The sequence below is a fragment of the Eretmochelys imbricata genome, chromosome 9 (genome assembly GCF_965152235.1).
Source record: "Eretmochelys imbricata isolate rEreImb1 chromosome 9, rEreImb1.hap1, whole genome shotgun sequence".
NCBI classification, from domain to species: Eukaryota; Metazoa; Chordata; order Testudines; family Cheloniidae; genus Eretmochelys; species Eretmochelys imbricata.
The window spans coordinates 83011919-83035290 of NC_135580.1; the positions used below are offsets into that span (position 1 = coordinate 83011919).

At 44.3% G+C, this 23372-nt stretch overlaps 1 protein-coding gene across 3 annotated transcripts in view; it reads right to left on the minus strand.

Annotated features, from left to right (window-relative positions):
• ATRX (ATRX chromatin remodeler) overlaps positions 1-13320 on the minus strand; it is a 141043-nt gene extending 127723 nt beyond the window's left edge. The window contains exons 1-2 of one of the 3 annotated variants that reach the window (XM_077827053.1): positions 13162-13301; positions 3414-3556 (exon numbers count right to left, since the gene is read on the minus strand). In XM_077827053.1, the coding sequence (XP_077683179.1) occupies positions 3414-3463 (50 nt within the window). In that variant the 5' untranslated portion in view covers positions 3464-3556; positions 13162-13301. Of the gene's footprint in view, positions 1-3413; positions 3557-13161 lie in introns of all 3 variants that reach the window. The other 2 variants (XM_077827056.1, XM_077827054.1) reach the window with 2 other exon arrangements.
• Between the last annotated feature and the right edge of the window lie 10052 nt (positions 13321-23372).

The following is a 23372-nucleotide window of genomic DNA, read 5'->3' on the forward strand; positions in this document are numbered from 1 at the left end:
TAACAAGAGTGATTTTCTTCTCCTCAAAATCACTACTGCGTATAACCTATGTCAACAGTGACCAATGTCTGTCCAGTATTAAGTACTTACAACATTTAAATATGTTTACTTCCAAAAATGTCAGTTAAGTGGTAAAGCCAACTATAATGTGATGGATTTTGCATCTGTGAATTCATATTTCATCTACAGCTGGGATTCTGATAAGATGGAATGACTAAGAGAAATATAACTATTTCTTTAAGGGGCTGAAAATTAACTGATTTCAAAGTTAACACCTTTGGTTAAGACAAGCACACAGGGGGACAGAGGAGATGCAAACGAGGGCTGAAAAATCTATTGTGGCAGGAACGCACCTTCCAATAAATATATGAAAAAGAAAGGCAAAGTAAATAAAATAAAACTCCTCGAATAAATTTAAACAAGACCAGTGGACATTAGAATGCATGACTTTAAAATATACAATTGTGATTTCATAAAAGGCAATGATGACCCCATCAGAGAGAACATTTATGTAAATAACTCTGAAGTGTACCTGGTATGATAAGCTAGCCATAGCCAGAGTGAAAGGAGAGAGAGGGAAAGTGAAAAAGACCCTGAGGTTATGTCTCCAAAATGTTCCCTGATCTAAAGGATAGCAGACAAAAATTGAAAGTATTCTTATTTCATTGTAAGTAAAACCATAGTGAGGCTACCTAGTTAAGGTTTTCAGTTTTAAACTGGACTTTATGCATACAGTTATTGATTTTTCTCTCTAGTTTTTATGAATCTTTTTTTATGAGACCATTACTTTCAGACAGTTGTTTCAGAACTTTCACATAGGTAACCCTGAAGAGACACTACACCCAGAAGAAAAGATGTCTGGAGCCTTACCCCAATTCAGAAGTCCCCCATCAAAAGGCCAGAGACTACATAGTACTCTCCTATAAAATGTGTCAAGGCTGTGGTCTGATAGTTGTACGCATGAAAAATGACTCAAAAACATGGAACAGACAAATTGAAAGGGCTGAAGTAGACAATGTATACAATTAAATATATTTTACTCATTTACTGATAAGCAGTCATAGCAGAAGTGAACAAATCTGCCTTGTACTAAGTACTTAACACATCATACAGTATACAAACAGTAGTCCAAAATACACTATAAAAAAATCAAACCATCCTATAACATTAAAAGTATGTTTTTACTACTATATTTTTATAAAACAATTTAAGTTATGTCCTTTGTGGTAGTTAATGTTCAAAACTCATTAACAGTTTTCAGCTGGGGCGGCAGTTATGTGGTAGCTCAAAATATTGGGCTAAAACAGAACATTTTTGTAAATGATTTCAAATGTATATGCTAATTAAGCAATTTCAAGTCAGTCCTTGCTTACATCTGTTACCAGGACAATTTAAATTACCATATATACTCGTTCATAAGCCGAATTTTTTTAGTAAAAAAAAAAAAAGGAAGCATCAGAGAAGGGGGTCGGCTTATGAACGGGTATAGATAGGAAGAGGTGGGACACAGGCCCTCCACACAACAGAGGGAGCAAGGAGAGGCAGCACAGCCAGCAGAACCAGAAGGGAAGAGGCGGGGCCAGAATCTCTCGGCTTCTGGCCATGCTGCTCTCCCCACAGCCTCCAAAGCAGCTGCAGCTCCGGGGTCCCACTGCTTGGCCCCGCCCACCAGAGCAGGCTGTGGCCGCACCACCCAGCGGAACACGCTGCAGCCGTGCCACCCAGCCCAGCCCACTGGAACATGCTGAGGCTGTGCCGCCCGGTCTGGCCCGCCAGAGCTGGGCCAGCCAGGCCAGAGACATCCTCCCCTGGCCCTCCCCAAATAAGGTGGGAGAGGATGGGATGGGGAGAGTGTGGGGGGCTAGTGGTGGGGGGTCCCCTTACCCCCAGCTTCTCCCCACAAAAAAATTTCCCCACCAGTTGCTGTCCCAGCCCATCAGGGTAAGCAGCTAGCACGCTGGGACACTTTGTTTACTTAGGTTTACATCCGTGCCTGCGGACACTCGAGGTAAACAAACCATCTCGGCCCGCCAGCAGCTTATCCTGATGGCCCAGGAGCCAAAGTTTGCTGACCCCTGAATTATAGGGTTGGCTTATGAATGGGTCATAAAAATTGTCCATTTTTACTTATCCATCGGGGGGCGGGGGGGGGTGTCAGCTTATAAACCAAGCGGCTTATGATCGAGTATATACGGTAAGTTTAGTGTGGTAGCAACCTGAAAATTCAAACTATGAATGTCCTCAAAAATAGCAGACTATCAAAGTACTCGTTTTTTAAAAAAGACAACGCAGGCATCGTGTCCCATATTACTGTATTATATCCTGAGGTGCTATTCTTAGATTTCATTAACTCATTACTTGATTAATATCTTATTTTGGTAAGAATTGACTTTATAATCACAGGGGTTTAATCAAAGGATACCCAGCAAACTTTAGGACATTTGGGGACATGCATGAAATGCCCTCGGAGTATACTGAGTAAGGAAAGCAAATATCACAAAAGACTCTCTAGAGAAACTAACTGCTCATAAAAAGGGAAATGGAGAACAGGTGGACAAAAGTTCACTAAAAGAATCTGTACTCTGTTCAAGGAAGATTAAACAATTTAGTTTTATTCAAATGGCATCCAAACTATCTGACAATAGCCTGGGTTTTCCTGAAGGCTGCACTGTTGCACTAAAAGGCTAAATATTTTTCTTTTCAAATAACCAAGCTGAGAAGTTGATAACTAGGAAGACTTCTTAGGACAAGCTTGAGAATAGAAAAAATAGGTACTGGAGAACAAGTAAAGGAATGTTAAGCATACAGAGAACTTTGATAGGTAAAAATACCATATGGCAGTGTTTCTCAACCTGGGGGTTGTGACCCCACAAGGGCTGGTGGAGGGATTGGGGTGGGGGGGGGGGGGAGTGTCACAAGCAGGGCTGGTGTTAGGGGGTAGGAATCAGGGCAATTGCCTGGGGCCCCACGCCACAGGAGACCCTGCAAAACTAATTTACATGTTGCAGCCCCATGCTGGGCTGAAGCCCTCAGCTGTGAGAAGTTGAAGCTGAAGCCCCAAGCTTAAAGTATGTGTGGGGGGGGGGGGAGGCGAGGAGGAGGAGACCATTTTTGTTTTTTAAATGTCCAAAGGAGGTCACCGGCACGAAAAGGTTAAGAAACACTGCTATATGGTAATGCTAGATTCCCCCAACAAAAGCATAATCAAAGCAAAAGTTTAGCATGAAAACACAAACAGGAACAGACAGGCAATAGTTATTTTCATGTAAAACAGTTTTAGATATACAGAAGCAAGGATTACATTCAATAACAGATAAATACTTCACTGCTTTAATACAAAAATTGCTTTTATTATTTTCTGTTTTTTCCTCTGAACTGTTTACAACAAACTCTCTATGATGCTGCATCATTACCTCATTTTGAACGAAGGCCTCCCTATGACGTTGCCAAATATCTTTGTCATGGACTAGCGACAGCCAAATAGGTCCGGCAAAGGTTCCCAGGTTAGTGTTTCCTCACATTAAAGTCTAAAGGTTGGTCTGTATTTCATTTATGCCTGCAACAAGGACACACCAGTGCTTAAGATATCAGTTGTCTTGGTTTGCTCTATTTTCGCTCCAGAGTTTTGCACAATTTTCATTCCTGCTCAGTTTTCTTGGTAGCCCTATGTTTCTGTTAAACGTGCAACTGCTGATAGTAAACGAGCAATAAAAACTGTTTAGGCAGCGGCACCTTTGGTCTAGATAATATTTATTTCACAGTCTTATCCAGGTTCAAGTCTCTTCACTTCACCTTTAGCTTGGATAATATAAACTGACCACCACAATTCCTCCCTCCCTCCCATGCTCCCCTCCCTAGCCCCAATCTATTTAAGTCTTTAATACAGTACACATTTGTACTGAGCTTAATTTCATCCTAAAACCACACATACTCATACCTCTGAAGAGTTTCATTTTTCAATCAATGCTTCAAAAATTAGCGTTTCAGCAAAAAACAAAAAAATTAATGGTAACTAAGGCAACTCAGATACTATTTTGAAGACTTCTTCCTATTCAGAGTTTCTGAAGATGTTCCCCAAACAAGATTAAGTTTATCCTATCACATTCTTTGTGGAGACTGTTACTGTTAAATTCATTTAGGTATATGTCTGAACTGATCTTGTTCTCCTGTCCTCATCCAGTGCTCCAGCACTGCCTGTTTCCACAAAGGTGGCAACCAATTCATAGTCCACAAAATAAATATATGACCCCTTTCTCTCAGCTGCGCATTCCTGAGTTTTAGTTATCATTTCACTAATACATATATGACTAAGGTTTGCTTTCGGAGTACAAAAATCAACATTTGAGGACTTGTAATTCTTCTCAATATTCAGCCTGTTAAAAGGAAAGGGGGAAGCTAAATGGACTTAGAAACAAATTCTGGATGTAGAAGTTATGTTCTTATACTTAGTGTGCCTTTATCCATCTGAATTGCCTTGGTGATATTGTGCAATTCTTTCATACATACCATTCTTCCAGACTTCTACTTTCTCTTCACTTCTTTCAAGTAGAGAAGCACCTCTTTTCTGTTAAACTGGGTGCAGGCTGTACTATATACATTCACAATTCCATCTGATGAATGGACCTGCTTTGCTGATGAATGATATTTCAGACAAAATGGAATTGGGGCAATACAATTCTACTTCACTTTCAATAGACAGGCAGTTGTGATAAAAAAAAATTGCCACTGAAAAGAAACCTGACTTACGGAAATAAGGGATGAAGGTGAGATTAAAATTTCCATGGCTTCTGCAACTAAGGAAGGCTGGCGATTCCTTCAGAAGACAGACAAGTCTATGGAGTTTCTGCTAGAGAAAAGTTAGTTGTGGGTTTTGGCCCAAGAGTGATCTGTCAGTTTGTTTTGCAATGTTTTGCAGTCAGCATCAACACCACCAAGGGTAAACTTCTTTCCACAACTATGGGACAGTAGAAAAACAGTCTAATAATTAAGTCTTAAGTTCCCTTCATAGGTGATTTATGAGTACTTGATAGTCTGATAGCCTCCTAAATTCCTTCAAAGAAGATAAAAATGACTGTGATGGGATCCCTGGGGTGCAGCCTGGGACTGTGAGACTGCTGTGCCCCCTAAACTCTCTTCAACCTGGGCTGTCTCTCATAATGCCTTGCTAGTAACCAACAGCAAACCCCTCCGGGCGCTGTGATCACTCAGCACAAACACATGTGGAGCCCCACAGCCAGCTAGATTGCATGAATGCTCCCAGACCAACTTATGAATCACACAGAGGAAAGCACCAGAGCCAAACCCCCAGCTCCCAGCACTGTACCTCAGGAATATACTGTCTTGCACTGCTCAAGATGAGCAATGCAAATTTATTAATTGGTTCATCAATGGAAAGTGGATCTACACCAGCCTTTGCAAAACCTGAGCAGATTTGCCACACATTTCATACAAACTCACTGGTAAAGATAAACAGTAAAGCAAATGTATTGACTACAAGTGATAGATTTTAAGTGATAGGCAAAAAGTCAGAGTTAGTTACCAAAAGAAAAGAAAATGTAAGCATGCAGTCTAAACTCTCAACCCTATTAGACTGGGCAACATCTAGATTAAGCAATTTTTCTCACCCCACAGTTCATAGTACAGAGATTTCACCCTTGAAATCTGGGGCAGTCCCCTCAGTTGGAGTCTTCAGTCTTCTGAACGTCCTTGTTGCTTGCAGTACAGGTGGGTGAAGGAGAAAGGCCAAGCATGAGCCCCCTGTGTTCGGCTTTATACCCTTAGTCCACGTGCTTGGAAAACACAAGTCCAGGCATGTCTGGGTGGGCATTGTTGAGTCTCCAGGCAAGGTTGAGCAATTCCCCTGGTGTGGCCTCATGCAGGTAAGTCATTGCATTGTAGCTCCCTTGCTGGACAATGGCTGGTGATGGGTTGACACCCCACCTGGGTGTTGGCTACTTTCCTTTCTGTTGCCTCTGGGGAGCTAGTATCTGACTGATTCCCCAATTTACAGCATGTTTTAGTGACAACCATACAACACAATTCTCATAACTTCATATGCATTAATGATATATGTACACCTCTACCCCAATATAATACTGTCCTCGGGAGCCAAAAAAATCTTACTGTGTTATAGGTGAAACCGCGTTATATCAGACTTGCTTTGATACACCAGAGCGTGCAGCCCCACCACCCTGGAGCACTGCTTTACCATGTTATATCCGAATTTGTGTTATACCAGGGTAGAGGTGTATATGGATAGAGAAATTACTTTCAGCAGACCATAACCTTTCCCCCGATACTCACAAGGCCTGCTTTATATGCAAAATCACAATCATATATAAATGAGGAATATGGGAGTTACAGGACACTACCCAAGGTACAGAATGTCACGACTCCAGGTTTTCTTTGCACTTGGGAAGAACAAATTTTCTAAAGAATGTTTCTACCCTGTTTGTGCAGGCAGAATAATTCATATTCTGCCCTGAAATAAGTGTTCAGTGGGTTCAGGTGATCAAAGATGTTAACAAGGTAGGCTAAATATGCCACCCCTATGAATTAATTAGAGTGTCAGCAAGGGGAGTGTAGGAGGTTGGGTTCATCCCTCCCCGTCCATCTGGGAGGGAGGCTACGTCCCCTTGCTGTAGGCGTCAAGTTCAGGAGGAATTAGCACTGGCCGCTTGAGCCTCCGGCAGGACAGAACACCAAACAGTTAAGTAGCCATGCCATGCAGTCAGGGCAAAGGACTATAGGGACCCTGCCCCTAGGCAGGGAGGAATACCAAACAGTTAGGGGTTCAGCCCTCTGACTGGGCAGACAGCAAACAGTCTGATGTCCTAGCTCTGGCAGACAGCAGACCAACGCAGGCCTCTTGGCCTGAGGTGGGGAGGCTGCCACCCCAGGGGTGGAGTGGTAGGGGGACCGAGGCCCACACAACTCCATCGGGTCCCAGCCCAGGGCTGGGCGGAATGTTCTGTCACTGGTCAGCAGGGATCTGCCCGAAACATACTGACCTAGTTTCGAGTCACAGTACAACCGGATTATCACCTGGTTCCCATGGGCTACTTCCTACACTCCCACTGTGCAGTACTCAGGTCTCAAGATCATCATCAGTCTTCCTGGGGTAGACAGCTAATAGCAGCCCCTACAGCTCCTCTGAGGCTTTGGTGCTGTAGTGGTATCTGTCAGGCCACCTGCTGCTAGAGCTTGAAGAGACATCTTGCAGCTCTGGCCCAACCGAGCTTGAAGACCCACCCATTATATTCTGGTTCCTGTCCCGCCCTTCTATTTCCAGGGGGATGGGTGTGGATGCCCTGGCTCTGCCCACCAGGGGGTGGGTGAGGGAGTTTCCCTGTCCATCTGGGAGGGAGGCCACGCCCCCTCACTACAGGGAGATTTATTATTATGGGAAATCTCCACTTTTGCTTGTAATTAAAAGAATTAAGTTAACACTTTACTTGTCACTACATCTCTTTCCCACCTGTGAGACAGGAGGAAAATAGTCTCACAACTCTTCAGTTTGAAACCATTGTTGGTAGTTACAGAGCAATGCAAAAGTTCTGAATTAATCTATGACATGACACAGACATTCAGGCATTTTCTTATCATCAAGAGTTTAGCAGTTTATGAAACAGTGAGGCAGGGATGTATTTAGTGTGATGTTCTGGATCAGTGGACTAGTATACTACCCTTATCTGTCACCACGTTGGCACTATGCATCCAGATTATCATACACAGCTCCTACTAAATGTGGAAGACTAAACACGTTTTCAAATGTCTTGAAGAGCATTCTGCTGTTGTGCTTTACAGAAGATCAACTCTCCAACAGAACCATCAGAAACTTACCTCACAAATATTAGCTGTTGAGCACTAGAGATATCAAACAACCCCTCAGATCAGGCAGTATCTTAGGGCTTGTCTACACCACGCAGCTTTTAGCAGCAAGGCTATGTCGATACAGCCATGTCATTAAAAGTCAGCGTGTGTAAACGCTCTTTGTCAGTACTTTGTTGGCACTTTTGCCCTCAAAATACTTCCAGACTCGCGAGCAGCGTTAGCTTTGTCAGCAGGAGACAAAGCCATGTTCACACTGCCACTTACGTAAGCAAAGCTTTTGTCTTTTGCGCGCGCCGGGGGGGAGGGGTGGGGGGGGCGGCTTTAAGTACCCGTGAAAGACATCTTCTGACTTCTTTTGACTCATCAAGCTGAATTGCCAGCTACAGACTTTTCCAAAGTTATAAAAGCAGTTTGTCTCATATATCATTACCCATGTGACAAACATGAGAAACCATGTTATCTGGTAGGTGTTTCTAACCCTAACAAAATTCTGAAACAATCATATACACCATATAAAACTGTGTGATCTGCAGTTTGCAGACGCACCAAATAAGTCACCTGAAGGGCACTGGTATTGACACTGCTAGTCTGAGTAATCAAGCCCTGAGGATTTTTCAAGGCTTCAAGCTTTCTCTGAAAAAAAAAAAAAAAAAAAAAGCCTTCCTTTTATCTTTAAGTGTCAGCTGTCTGTCTCTAAATGTTACAAGAACTTTGAAGGCACCATATACTCCACAGCTAGAACTTCAGAACACACTACATACCATGGTTTCAAATCAGTGTAAAACAATACATCGTGTTTGCCATTATATTTCTGTATTCTTTTTCCCTTTCTGAGCCATCATTAGAACAACTTGCTACTGCCCTATTCACAAACCAGTTCATCTTTCTGTATCACCCATCAGCCAGAACTGAGGTCCAATAACATGAAATATGGTCAGGTGAGGCTCAGCAGCACACTAAGGCCTTACTGCAGATACATCCAATATTCCAATTCAGTGACATGTTTTGTCATGGACTATGTGCATTTGCACCTGCACTTTGCCTCACACAAAATACGCTTAATAAAGACATACTGTTTTTCCTAAGATAAATCCAGGTACAGATAGATACAGGTTTCATACTGTTTTTTCAGCAGAGAGTTAACACACACTTATTCTGCAGTAGTCTACAGTGAAAATATGCTCCTCTCCTTATTTGGGCTGCTACTGTTTCTATCCTTTGTTTTTCTTCCTTTTTTACCCTTCTTTCTCTGTTTCTCTCCCGCTTCCTTGTCTTTTTGTATCTCCTCTACTTTTTCCTCTGTCTTTCCTTTCCTGCAGCAACTTCTATTCTCTGTACCCCTCCTGTGAGCTTCACTCCCGTCCCTTTCCATCTGTTAAAATGATCAGCAGTGCAACAGCTAGTGTTCGCATTAAAATGTTTTTGTTACCATTCCACTGAGATTAACAGGGGATACGGGAGTTCACTGTTTGGAACCATTGTTTTAGGTTGTTTGCAGATTCGGGAAGGCATCACTACATCTCTTTATTGTTGTTTTTCACATTTAGAAGGTTTTCTTCAAAACCAGGAGGGCCAGGAACATTTTTTTTTTAAATGAAAGCTGGTATTTTGCACAATCTGAATATCACGTAGGCTACATAAATACATCAATTGGGCTGGAACTGGCCCATTGCCCATATGTTTGATGCCTGTTCTAAACAGAAAGAAAATAAGTAAAGTCATTCGATGCCCAGCTCTGATCCACTTATTAACTCCCCTTCTCAGCCTGAACTACCTGCTTTTCATAATCCATAGCCCAAATATATTTCATCTTGAACAACTTGCAGCCTTTGTTCTACAGGTGAGTAAGGCTGTGTATGAGGCATGAGGCTGTAGGGCACCATGGGAAGTAAGCAGGGAATATGATTAAAAAGTTGGGCTTAAGCTGACTTGAACCAGGGGAAGAGGTGGAGAGGAGAGCTGGAGTATGAGGGTAGCCCTTGATGTAATAATGCCTTGGCACAGAAACTGTGCCACAGATGACTCTTCCTTTAATCATCCCTGCTTAACCCCATTCTCTCCCACAAGGACCATTCTCTCTCCCCGACTCCTGCATCTCTGCTCACTGCCTGATATCACCCCACAGTCCACCCCAGCGCCTACTGCTGTCCAGCAAGCTTTTCTGGTTCATCTTTTCTGGTACAGAGCACAGCTGGCAAGTCAGGGATAGAACCGATTGGAAACCCAGACAAAAATGAAATTTTATTGAAAATAAGACTTTTGGGGGGTCATGATTTTGGAACCCAGGTTGCCAGTGTTTAAAATGAAAGTAACTGAGCAGTTCTGTTGCTAATCTTGGAGGGACTAAGGTTATGACAAATAAGGAGAATAACTAACTAGAAGTTTAATGTTAAACATTCAGAAGTGGCCTACATCCAAGATATTACCAGAACAGATGTGAAGTTTGAGTGGACTATGCGGAACTCAAAGAAATATGAAGACAGAGAAAACTTTGAAAGGGAGTTATTTTAAAATGTTTCTTCTGCAGTTAGAAGAGACTTCATACAACATCTTTGTAGAAAATTCACCTGTCATCTGCTGAGTAAAGGGGCCTTTTTCAATGCAGCCTTAATGATGCTATAGATGAATAATGCATAGTTCAATAGAACTAACAACTTTGCTTTAGCTTTTAAGTTAATACATTCAATATTTGTCTTGTACAGAGAATATGTTGACAGATTTGCCCTAACATCTTGGTGGGAAACCTGATCTCATTTTTCTTTCTTAAGGTAACCTGCATCCGTTCACTATGAATGAGTGATGTTGCAGCATGACATGATACATGTTGTGTAATGCAGCAATAATGTAATTTGAAAGAAGCCAGTAGTAGATATTTTGTACTCAAACTTTTTGTAAATATTTCTACATACATTCCAAAGTTATCAATCTTTCACGCCATACTACCAGCACAGAACAATTTCCTAATTTCTTCCTCTAGGAAAGTAACTTCAAGTTTGTTACCCTCTCCCATACCAAATCACCCTCCCGCCCAAACCAGTGTGTTACCATTACTCATGAAGGTAACCCTTTAAGACAGTGATTCTCAACCAGTCGTCCGGGGCCCCCTAGGAGGCCGCAAGCAAGCTTCAGGGGGTCCGCCAAGCAGGGCCAGCATTAGACTCACTGGGGCCCAGGGCGCAAAGCTGAAGCCCCACCGCATGGGTCTGAAGCCCAGAGCCCTGAACCCCGTCACTGGGGGTTGAAGCAGAAGCCTGAGCAGCGTAGTTTCATGGTGGCCCCAAGCAACTGCCCTGTTTGCCCCCTAATGCTGGCCCTGGCTTTTATATGCAGAAAAACAGTTGTTGTGGCACAGGTGGGCCGTGGAGTTTTTACAGCATGTTGAGGGGGCCTCAGAAACAAAAAAGTTGAGAACCCCTGCTTTAAGAGGTAATTTGTTCTAGTGACTACACTGCTTCTGTTTTATATTCTCACACTGAACTTTTCAACCCAGTGTTTCCCATACTTTGGAGATCATGACCCAAAGGGTCATGGAGGGTGTCTGAGGGGAGGACTGGGGGGTCTGAAGAGATCGCTTCTTCTGTAAAATAATCAATTAAATTAAAATAAAAAATGTATATACAACAGACCCTGTGATGGTTTATCTGTTTAAGGTCACCCTATTTTATGTTAGGGACAGCTTGTTTGTTGTAGTTTCTCCTCCTGGATTTGATCAGCCTGTTTTATGTTAACTTTATTAATATTTTTGTTTACACTGCTAGAGGCCTTTAGGCACAGCTAACTAAGAAATTAAAAGGCTTTCAGGGCCGGGAACATATAAGGGGAAAAAATTACCATTCCTATCAGTATTGGCAGAAACCCTACTGGGAGTTTATGGTAAATTACAAACTACACAAACAAGGGAAAGCAAAAGGAAAAAATCAGCCCCCTCTTTTGTTTTGACTGAAAAATAATACAAACAAATAGAAATGTAATCAAACCCAAACTTCACTAAAAGGATGCTGTACTGTTAATGTGCTACCAACTGCAAAGATGCCATAAAGAGTTTAGAGCCACAAAGGAAAAAAATCCATGTAAACAACTATGATTGCTTAAGAATCTTTACTGAGGATCATAATACAAGTTCATGTGATGCTACTTTTCCTTCAATTTTTGTTTTGATTTTGTGAACAAGGCTAGACAATGTCCATGAAGGTTAACTGACAATCGTTTATTATTCATATCACATCTTAAGCATTCAGAGTGCTGTGCAGTTGATGGACCATGCTCCTTGGTCACCTTCCCCTGAAATGTCTGTATGTTGGAAGGCACACAAAACTAATTATGTATTAATGGTAAAACATAGCACCTGTTCGTCAGCACTGAAGCTGATTTCTGGCCTGGCATAGCATAATTTACTGTATGCAGCAAAGAAATGAATTTAACACAGCAGACAAGAGTAGGTCCTAGAAAGCAAAGAACTGCAAGAAGCCGCCCCTGCTGGGAGGGAGGAGAGAACGTTTCCAGTCTGCAAGCTAGAGAAAAGTCTGCCTATAGACTAAGATGCTTAGGGTGAACACCTTGTATGAAGATCAGCTTTCCTGCGGTCGCAGACACTTATTGTGATGTAAAAATAGATCCTTTACTGTGGAGGGCCAATAGGGGAGAAGGAACTTTCACTGTGGATAAACACGTTGGAGGAGGAGGAGAGGAGAGGAGGAGGGGAGAGGCGGCAGCACCGCTATGGTACCAAGACATTTGCTGACGCAAAAACTCCATCCAGGGCTGGGGGTCAGGAGAGGGCACCGCCCCTCAACCTGGTCCGCCAAGCCAGGTCCCGCTCCGGCTCTCTCCAGGCAAGGCAGAATGGAAACGAAGCATCAACGCCCCCAACCTTAAGAAAGCGGGCTTCGGAGCTGGGCCCCCTCCGCCCCGCGGCGGGACTGGCCGAGGAAACAGGCCGTGCGCCTGCCCCGGCCGAACCGGGGGCGCAACACTACCCCCGAGCACTCCGGCGAGGGGAATATAAGCGCCCACTGGCCACTCTCCCTCAGCCCGGCCGGGTTAAGCCCCGCGCGCACAGACAGCAGCCAGACCGCACTTAACCTCCGTCCCGCCGGTCCCCTCCCCCTGCCCGGCCTCTCGCCCGCGATCCCTTACTCTGCCCCGCGGCCTTCTCTGCCGATGCCTTCCCCAGCCTCCCCTCCATCCTCCTGCGGTACCGGCCCGCAGCGGGGAGCGGCGCTGCCGCCTCTACTCCCTGGGTGGGAAGAAAGTGATTACAGGATCCCCAGCCGCCTCTCCGCAGCGGAGGCTCGTCAGACCCTAGCGGGAGAGTGTTTCGGTCCGTACCTCATGGGCTCCGCGGTCATGTCGCCGCTGCTCGGTACCCCCGGCCAGGCCGGAACCGAGCTCAGGCGCTGAAGGGACACAAAGCCGTTAGTGCCGCCATCGCCAGCACCACCGCCATCTTCTCGGAGGGAAGATGAGGGAGACGACCGGCCTCCTGCCGCCTTCCTCCCTCGCCGTCTCCCATTGGCTGCCTGCCACCCCCATCGATTTTCTAATTGGCCCGCTCGGACTGGGCCTGTTGCTAAGGTCGTTTACGTCATCTTTCTAGCTGGGATTGGCTGTATGAATGGTTACGTCATCCTCGAGGGCTTGACGTCAGACATGGAATGGTATGACGTTACCCATGAAAGGGAGAAGAAAGCTTGTTCGCTTTGTCTTCTCCGCGCCTACATTGGTCATTCGCCCAAGCAAAGAGCTAGTGGCAGCTGCCGCCACAGGCACTTAGCAAGGCAATAGTGTCTCTGTCTCTAGCTATTTTTTGTACAGGATCATCACCATACTTAAACATACTGTCACTCATGACCGAAGGAGAGAACGTCCTGTCAAAAAGCCATCAGTGTACTAATGTGTCAAACATCAATATAGATAACGCTTGTGCACTGCAGCAGTTGCAGATTTAAAAATTAAAACTCAAAATAAAAAAATGGATTGACACTTCAAGTCATTACATCACTCTGCTGCTATGTTATGTCCCTTTCCTCACACATTTTGCATAAATTAGGCCCTGATATGACCACTTACGTACACGATTAACTTTACTATTGTACAATCAATGCAACTACTCACAATAGTAAATTTAAATGAGGAGACACATAGAGAATCAGGACCTTAGATTGTCATCTATTCAGGTCACTCTTACTCTTTGTATAGGACCTAGCCCAGTGGATCTTCAGCACAGTTAAAGTCTCTAGGCATAATTGTAATATTAATAATTTCTTGGGAACACAAAATATTTTTGGGGACTCATTAACATGCCACAAGTTAAGTTCCCAAGAATTCCTGAATTAAATCAGTTTGAATTAATGGACTATAGAAATATGGCATCTGCAAGGGAAATCCAAATGCCACTTTACTCACCTACTCACTTACTGGAGATGTCAATTATCTGGCCTCAGTGTTAACTATGGGCATCTTTCCTGTCAATTGAGAAATCAGTGACAAAGAGCAAAATCATGGAAATAACATGAGTCAATAATATATTTACTCACAGTAATAATAACTCATGTTATTTTCATGATGGTCTATCCCAGTAGTTTGATGCCCTATCCCATTTGATGGCCTATCCCAGTAGGTATAAGTATATAAGTATGTTTATAACATTTTAAATATTCAAAGATCATAAACAGAATCCAGCAAATACCCAATACGCTGTATACAAAAGCACCCTTGCTAAAATATTTGCCCAGCATCATTAACTAACTTCAGCTAAGATAACACTTAAAATAGAGAGTCAGCTGCAGCTTTGTAACTTTTGATTTGCTGCCAGCCTCTCACCTTTGATGAGAGCAACAGACTTATTGCCCTGATTCGGTATCCGGGACAATGCTCAGTGGAGGACTCCATCCTGCACCTATTGAAGTCAATGGTGCAGGATCAGGCCTTAAAAGAACTGATGATTTTTCTAAAGCTGAATAAAAATAGTTGAGAAATACAAGGGGCATAAGCCTGTGAGAAACAAGTAATAACCAAGTGTGACGGGATCCCCGGGATGCAGCCTGGGACCATGGGACCGCTATGCCCCTGAACTTTCTCAAGCCTGGTCTGTCTCTCACAATGTCTTGCTAGTGAACAGCAGCAAACCCCTCCAGTTGCTGTTATCACTCAGCACAACCACATGTGGAGCCCCACAGCCAGCTAGATTGCTTCAATGCTCCCAGAGCCACTCATGAATCACACAGAGAGGAATCAACTAAATCCCCCCAGCTCCTAGCACTGTACCTCAGGAATATACTGTCTTGCACTGCTCAAGATGAGCAGTGCAAATTTATTAATTGGTTCACCATTTCATCAATGGAAAGTGGACCTACACCAGCCTTTGCAAAACCTGAGCAGATTTGCCACACACTTCATACAAACTCACTGGTAAAGATAGACAATAAAACAAATTTATTAACTGCAAAAGATAGATTTTAAGTGATATTAAGTGATAGGCAAAAAGTCAGAGTTAGTTACCAAAAGAAAATATAAACACGCAATCTAAACTCTCAACCTTATTAGAATGGGCAACATCTAGATTAAGCAGTTTTTCTCACCCCACCGGATATTGCAGTCCTTAATGTATAGACTTGTCCCTTAAATCTGTGCCAGTCCCCTCAGTTGGAGTCTTCAGAGTGTCCTCATTGCTTGCAGCATAGGTGGGGTGAAGGAGAAAGGCGAAGCATGGGCCCCATGTGTTTGGTTTTATACCCTGAGTCCATGTGCTTGGAAAACACAAGTCCAGCCATGTCTGAGTGGGCATTGCTGTCTCCAGGCAAGGTTGAGAAATTCCCCTGGTGTGGCCTCATGCAGGTAGGGGCATGTCTTCACTAGCAACGTTAAAGCGCCGCCACCGCAGCGCTTTTAACATGGCTGTGTAGTCGCAGCACCAGCACTGGGAGAGAGCTCTCCCAGCGCTTTAGAAAACCCACCTCCACGAGGGGAATAGCTACTAGTGCTGGGAGTGCAGCTCCCAGTGCTGGTGCACTGCCTACACGGGCACTTTACAGGGCAGAAACTTGCAGTGCTCAGGGGGGTATTTTTTCAGTTGCAGCGCTGTAAAGTGCCAGTGTAGACAAGCCCTAAGTTTTTGCATTGTAGCTTCCTTGCTGGACAATGGTTGTTGATGGGTTGATTGACACCCCACCCAGGTGTTGGTTACTTTCCTTGCTGTTGCCTCTGGGGAGCTAATATCTCCTGATCTCCCAACTTAGGGCATGTTTTAGTGACAACCATACAACACAATTGTCATAACTTCATATGCATGATATCCATATATGGATAGAGAAATGACTTTCAGCAGATCATAACCTTCCCCCTGATACCTTTACGTGTAAGATCATGATTATATAAAAATGAGGAATATGGGGATTCCAGGATGCTCCCCCAAGGTACAGAATGTCACACCAGGGACGAAACTGTAGGGAGGAAAAGAAAAACCACATGACGTGCTCCACCTTGTTACACTACTGTAGTATTTTAATATATATTGAAAGTACTGTATGTTCCATGGCAAACTAGATCTATTTTTTTCCCCTTCTTGCTTTAACAGTTTCTCATAAGAGGGGTCCCTGAATAGAGACAGGGAAGCAGATAACTTGGATGGAAAAGGACTCCGATTGAATGGAATATTCCAAGCTTATTAATTTCTAAGATCCAGTGGTCTAAAGTAATGAGGTTCCAGGTGTTTTTAAAATAAAAAATGTTGTTGCCAAAAAGAGGTTGGGGGAGAAGGGCATAGATCTTTCAGACTTTCTGTGCAGCTCTTGATGATGGTATCAAACTTGCTGTCATGAGGTGGACACAGGGTGTGCAGTAGAAGAAGAGTTCTGTATTGGAACATCTGCTCCTTCCTTGGTGGCTCTAATGATCTTTAGGGGTTGTAATAATTTAATAATAATATGTAATACGTAATAATAAAATAACATTGTTACCTGTCCTGCTTTCTCTTAGGAGCTGGCATGTAAACTCTCAAGGAACAGAGACTGGCTCTCACATCTTTCAGAGAATTCAGGACTTCATCAGTTTTGCATTAAGCAGATCACACCCTTTGAATGGGAGGTCCTCAACTGTTGTTTAGACCTCCTTTGTTATTTCTGAAGATTAAAGCCAGGAAGTCCTATGCATGGTGATGGAGGTGGCCACTGAGTATGCTGTGGTATCCAACACATCAAACGCTTCCTGTAGCAGTGTGTGAGCTACCAATTGTACCTCAGATACAATACATTTCCGTTCCTCCCAATGTTCTTGAGGGAATTTCTCTATACACTGTGATACCTTGTCACAATTAAGGTAATCATACTTTAACAGAAGTGCCTGGTAATTTGAGATGCAGACTTCATTATAAGTAAATTTTCCTGCCAAATAAACCTATTTCTGGGGAGGAATCCATGTCTCCTGAAGTAATTTTTTGAATCCTTGCTATCTGGACCTTTCGTGCACTATCAGCATTACCAGAGATCAAGGAACTAGATATGTCTTTAAAATATTCAAAGGGAGTTTCAAGGGAGTTCTATCTACCAATATCTATCTACCATTTTTAGAGGTAAATGCCAAAGATGCTGGAGTCTGCCACAAATGTTTTTCTTGTTCTAGTAGCCCCTCATAAATGATCATGGTAATCTGTCCAGGCATAAGAGGAGTGCAGAATATCTAGTGGTTTATGCAGTTTTTCTTGCACAAGCACCACAGGAATTTCTAAAGTCTCTTCTATGTGACACAAAAAATCCTGAAATATTTTAAAGTTATCTGGCTGAGTAGGAGTGGAAGGTGTCAAGGTGTCCTGCAGTGGCTCAAGTCAAGTGTGAGTATCAACCTCAGGACAGACTGTTAAGAAGCAGGGCACAAACTCCAAATTAGTTGTGAGTTCTATACTTAGATTTCAACAATGAATTAGCAAGTGTAAACCCCTCAGACACTAAAAGAGCCCTTACATGAAGTCACAGACTTGGGTACTCTGATCTGTTTTGCCACCCAGGTAAGCCTACCTTTGTGATAGATGGTCCTTTACACCAAGGATCACAGCAACATACTGGTTACTCCAAGTCCCAAAGGACCAGTCATTGCTTGCTCCCAAACATGTGGAGGCCTATGCAGCCACAAGGGACCTTCTAAGCTTCTCAGTACCGATATCCTCAGCAGCACAAGAAGTACTTTACACTCAGTACCGATGCTTGCATCAGGAACCCATAGTACCTTTACCTCCCAAGCTTCTGCAAAGGCTGGTGCAGTCCAAGGGCAAGCCTCGGATGATATCCCTGGTACCAGGCTACCTATTCCCAGTCCCAGCTGTTTCTGGCCCCTGTGCCCCATTGTCCGACATTTCAGATTCTTCCTCATTGGACTCAGAGGTGCATCCATCTTTATGACATCCAAGACAGAGGGCATACCGTTCATCAGAGACGGGGACCATAGGACATGCCACAGTCACAGCACTGGCTTCCTCCTAAGGAGCAATTGCCCAGTCAAGGATGGGTCTCAGGTCCATATGAATGGCCATTCTGGACACGTGGGGTAGCCCTCTTCCCACTAGACCCCTCCTCAACCACCTAGTTCTTTGTCATTGAGACTGCTCTCAGGGCATCTGCACCAAGAGCATCAATCTCCAGTACCCACTACTGAGCAGCCAGAAGTCATTTAGGCAGCTTCCCCCAGCACAAGTCACGGAGCAGCCACCACCTCAGAATCTTGTGTCATCCTCTTCCTCATCATCAGATGAGGCTATTGAGGCAGCAAGCAATCCACCACCACCAGAAGACCACAGAACTCATCTAGATCTATTGAGAAGGGTGTCCTCTATTCTTGACATTCAGGCAGAGGAGATGCGTGAAAGCTGTCTCAAGTTAGTGGACATTCTTCCAGAGTGACTCTCCCAATTAATGAAGCCATTATGGAGCCAGTCAAGGTACTGTGGCAGAACCATCCTCCTTACCCCCACAGCAAAGCAAGCTAAACAGAGATACTATATCCCCTCTAAGGGGTATGCCCATTTGTACTTTCTCCCTTCTGCAAGTTCCTTGGTGGTGGCAGCTGCTAATGAACAGGAGAGCATGCTAATGAACAAGGACACCAACCATCAACAGTCAAAGGCAAACTTTTGAAGAGGCTGGACTTGTTGGATGCAACCTTTCTTCTACAGGGAATCTGCAACTCAGGATTGCAAACCAACAGGATTGCTCACCTACTGTGACTTCACCCTTTCGGATAGCATTATAAAATTTAAAAGACAAGTTACCAGAGGACTGTAGGCAGAATTTTGAAGTAATAGTCGATGAGGGCAAGTGTCAGGGTTCCTTTCCCCACTCTGCCTCTAGGGTACAGATGTGGGGACCTGCATGAAAGACCTCCTAAGCTTATTCTTACCAGCTTAGGTTAAAAACTTCCTCAAGGTACAAACTTTGCCTTGTCCTTGAACCCTATGCTGCCACCACCAAGCGTGTTAAACAAAGAACAGGGAAAGAGACCACTTGGAGACGTCTTCCCCCCAAAATATCCCCCCAAGTCCTACACCCCCTTTCCTGGGGAAGGCTTGATAAAAATCCTTACCAATTTGCATAGGTGAATACAGACCCAAACCTTTGGATCTTAAGAACAATTAAAAAACAATCAGGTTCTTAAAAGAAAAATTTTAATTAAAGAAAAAGTAAAAGAATCACCTCTGTAAAATCAGGATGGTAAATACCTTACAGGGTAATCAGATTCAAAACATAGAGAATCCCTCTAGGCAAAACCATAAGTTACAAAAAGACACAAAAACAGGAATACACATTCCATTCAGCACAGCTATTTTACGAGCCATTAAACAAAAGAAAATCTAACACATTTCTAGCTAGATTACTTGCTAACTTAACAGAAGTTCTGAAGAGCATTCCTGACCTGGTCCCGGCAAAAGCATCACACAGACAGACAGACCCTTTGCTCTCCCCCCCGCCCCCAGTTTTGAAAGTAACTTGTCTCCTCATTGGTCATTTTGGTCAGGTGCCAGTGAGGTTATCCTAGCTTCTTAACCCTTTACAAGTGAAAGGGTTTTGCCTCTGGCCAGGAGGGATTTTATAATTCTGTATACAGAAAGGTGGTTACCCTTCCCTTTATATTTATGACAGCAAGCTAGTTGGCAGAACTGCTATTCGGGACAGTTTAGATGGCACAAATGTGGCAGCTCAAACCCTGGCATTACCCATTTCTATGAGATGTTCATGGTTACAGTTGTCTGGGATCTCCTCAGAAGTCCAGCAAACCATTGAGGACCTAGAAGCCTAAAAAATTCCAGGGAAACATTAAAATCTATAGGATACTATACTTAGGCAACGAAGAGGAAACAGTTCAATCCTCAACCGCCATGCAGATACCAGGATTTTGCTTCCAAGCCTCAAGATCCGCTGAGGAGAAAGTACAGGGGTTATAGAAGACAACATCCACTGCCGCTCTTCAGCATCAGTGGGCTCATCCTGTCGAGCCCCCTCATCCTAACAGACATTTTGATGCATTGGTCAAAGGCGGTGTACCAGTTCCATTTGTTTCCCACCTTTTGTTTACAAATTGTTTATCCCACTTCCTAAGTGCTTGGGCCCAGGTAACATCAGATTCGTGGGTCTTAAGCAGTGTTCCCTCTAATTTTTTACATCCATATGCGGAATGAGTGTTGTTATATGCACCAATACAGAGGTGATGTGTGATGGGGCCAAGGGGTTTGCAGTCTGGGAGGGGGCTCAGGGCTGGAACAAAGGGTTGGGGTGCGGGGGTGTGAGGGATCTGACTAGGGGTGAAGGCTCTGGGGTGGGGCCGGGGATGAGGGATTCAGGGTATGGGAAGGGGCTCAAGGCTGGGGCAGAGGGTTGGAGTGCGGGGGATGTGGGCTTTGGGGATGAGTGTTTTGGAGTACAGGCTGCCCTGGGGCTATGGTGGGAAGAGAGGACTCCCCCCAGCCCTCTCTCGCTGCAGCAGCTCAGGGCCGGGTGAGAAGCACCTCTCCCCAGCCGCGGCTGCTCTGGTGGGGCTGGGCCAGGCTGAGGGAGAAGTACCTCTCCTTGGCAGTTCTGGTGGGGCTGGACTGAGCCAAGGTAGGGGCTCCTCTCCCTGGCAGCTCTGACAGGGCAGGGCTGGGCTGGGCTGCCAGAGGGGCTCCTCTCCCTGGCAGTTGTGGTGGGCGTGGGTAGGGGCATCTCTCCCTGCCTGCACAGCCCTTGATAGCCTGCTGCACGACTGCACAGCTTACAGGGAACTTAGGTCTTAACCATGGTGTTGTTCTTTGAGACACATTGCAACTGTCCATTTCACAACCCACACTCCCTCCCCTCTCTCTATCAGTGTCTATCCCGTATGAAAGAAATGAGGGGGACTGAGGATGGCTCCATCTCTTATACTAGCACACGTGATGAGAAAGGGTGCTCAAGACACCCCAAGAGGTACCTCTGAGGGAAAAAGTTCTCCAACAACTGTGCACAAGGTACGCATACACCTATAGTGGAACAGATATATGCAATATCTTGAAGAACAACAGTTATAGAAAGGTAGGTAACCATTTTATTATGTATTTGAACAAGTTTAGAATGAGCTATGCTATGCAACTGGATATGTCTTCTATTCCTTGGCTGGGAGCTTCTATTCTTAGATCATAAAGCCCTTGGGACAGAGACTGTATCTTTTACAAGCACAATATTATTCAACAAGCAAATCTCATCTATGCATTAATCTTTACATCTTACTGATGTGAATTGGAGAGGTTTGTTTGGATAGAGCCAATTTCCTGCATAACTGGGAGGAGGAGGAAATGTTATAATATTTTAGCCCCACACAAAATTTCACAATAGGTAGGTGTTCTTACTGAAACAGTCAGTGACATAAATGTTAGGTTTCAGAGCAAACATTCCATTAAGAGGATTGGGGAAGACAGGACTTCAGACTCTGGAAGAGAGCATTTAATTGACTAATGTTCAGAAGATTATCTTCAAAAGCATCCAACCTAAAACATTAACACTTAAATTTTGGAGAAACTGATAGGGCCAGCAGAGGTCCTTGTTTGTGACCCCCATGTCCTGGTTCATGCTAGTCCCTGTCCATAACTGGTGAAATCCTGGTCCCATTGACTACAATAGGAGTAGGAATTCACTTTTTTCAAAAAATGGAAGTTTAGGTTCTATGCATTGGGTAACTTTTGCTACACAAGCAATAAAAATAATGGGAATCCAAAGTTTGAGCTGATTTTTTTTAACCTATTACTATCTTTAATCATAAGGATATGCATCCGATGAAGTGAGCTGTAGCTCATGAAAGCTTATGCTCAAATAAATTGGTTAGTCTCTAAGGTACCACTAGTACTCCTTTTCTTTTTGCGAATACAGATTAACACAGCTGCTACTCTGAAAAGGGTATTATAGTTGCTAGTTAAACTTCACAACACTTCTGTAAGTGAATTTCTAATGGTCTCCATTTTACAGAAAAGGAAATGGAAGCAGTACTCTTTGATGGCCATTGAGACAAATGATCCAATTTTAGTGTTAAAGCACAGTTGCACAATGGTTTTGTCTTGCTTGTGTAGATGGAACCAGATTTAAAGTCATTTGGATGCTTCCCTTTTTGTAGGACAACCACCTACCTTAGCACCCAAAGGGCTCCCAAAAATTGCATTCAATTACTATTATTCTAAAAGCAGTGGCTAGCATACACAAAGAATTCACACTCGCTCATTTCTTCAAAGGAGGAAACCAGCAAGTTCTGTCATCTGCCATACTGAGGAATCACACCTTCATTGTCAGGTCTTGTTTACATAAACAAAATCACTCCAGTTGTTCATTTTCCACTCAATTTCCTATTTCATTAGAGAAAAAAACTGCTCTCCCTCCACTTTTCTACTTTAATTTTTTTTTTTAATATAGTGAATTGTTCTCTTAATTGCAACACTTCCGCTACATAAAATGCTCTCACTTTGGTTCATGGGCACAAACTTGCTCTGTCGGCAGGAAATTTAATTTATAAAAACTCTCCCTTCAAAGCATGACTGTCTTGATCTCCTGCGAAGAGGAAAAGGTAACGTGAAATGTGGCCACCGCTGTATTACACGAGCCCAGTGATGAGCTACCAAAATCTTAACAACGGGTTCCCTCCTCACCCCACGAGGGGGTCGTTGCCCACCCCCACCCTCCGGGACTCCTGCCCCATCCAACACCGCGTTCCTTGACGCCCCCCCCCAGGACCCCTGCCCCATCCACCCCCCTCCCCTGTCCCCTGATTGCCCCCAGAACCGGGCAGGAGGGTCTCGTGGGCCACCGTAGTGGCTGCAGCACCCACGGGGAAAATTTGGTGGGTGCAGAGCACCACCAGCAGCTCCCCACCCTGCGCCCAGCCCCAGATCACCTCACCTCCGCTCCGCCTCCTCCACTGAACGCGCTGCCCCCCTCTGCTTCTCCGCCCCCTCCCCCAGCTTCCTGTGAATCAGCTGTTTGGCGGGAAGCCTGGGAGGGCTGAGAAGCAGGTGGCGGCTTCCCGCTCAGGCCAAGTGTGGCGGAGGTGAGCTGGGG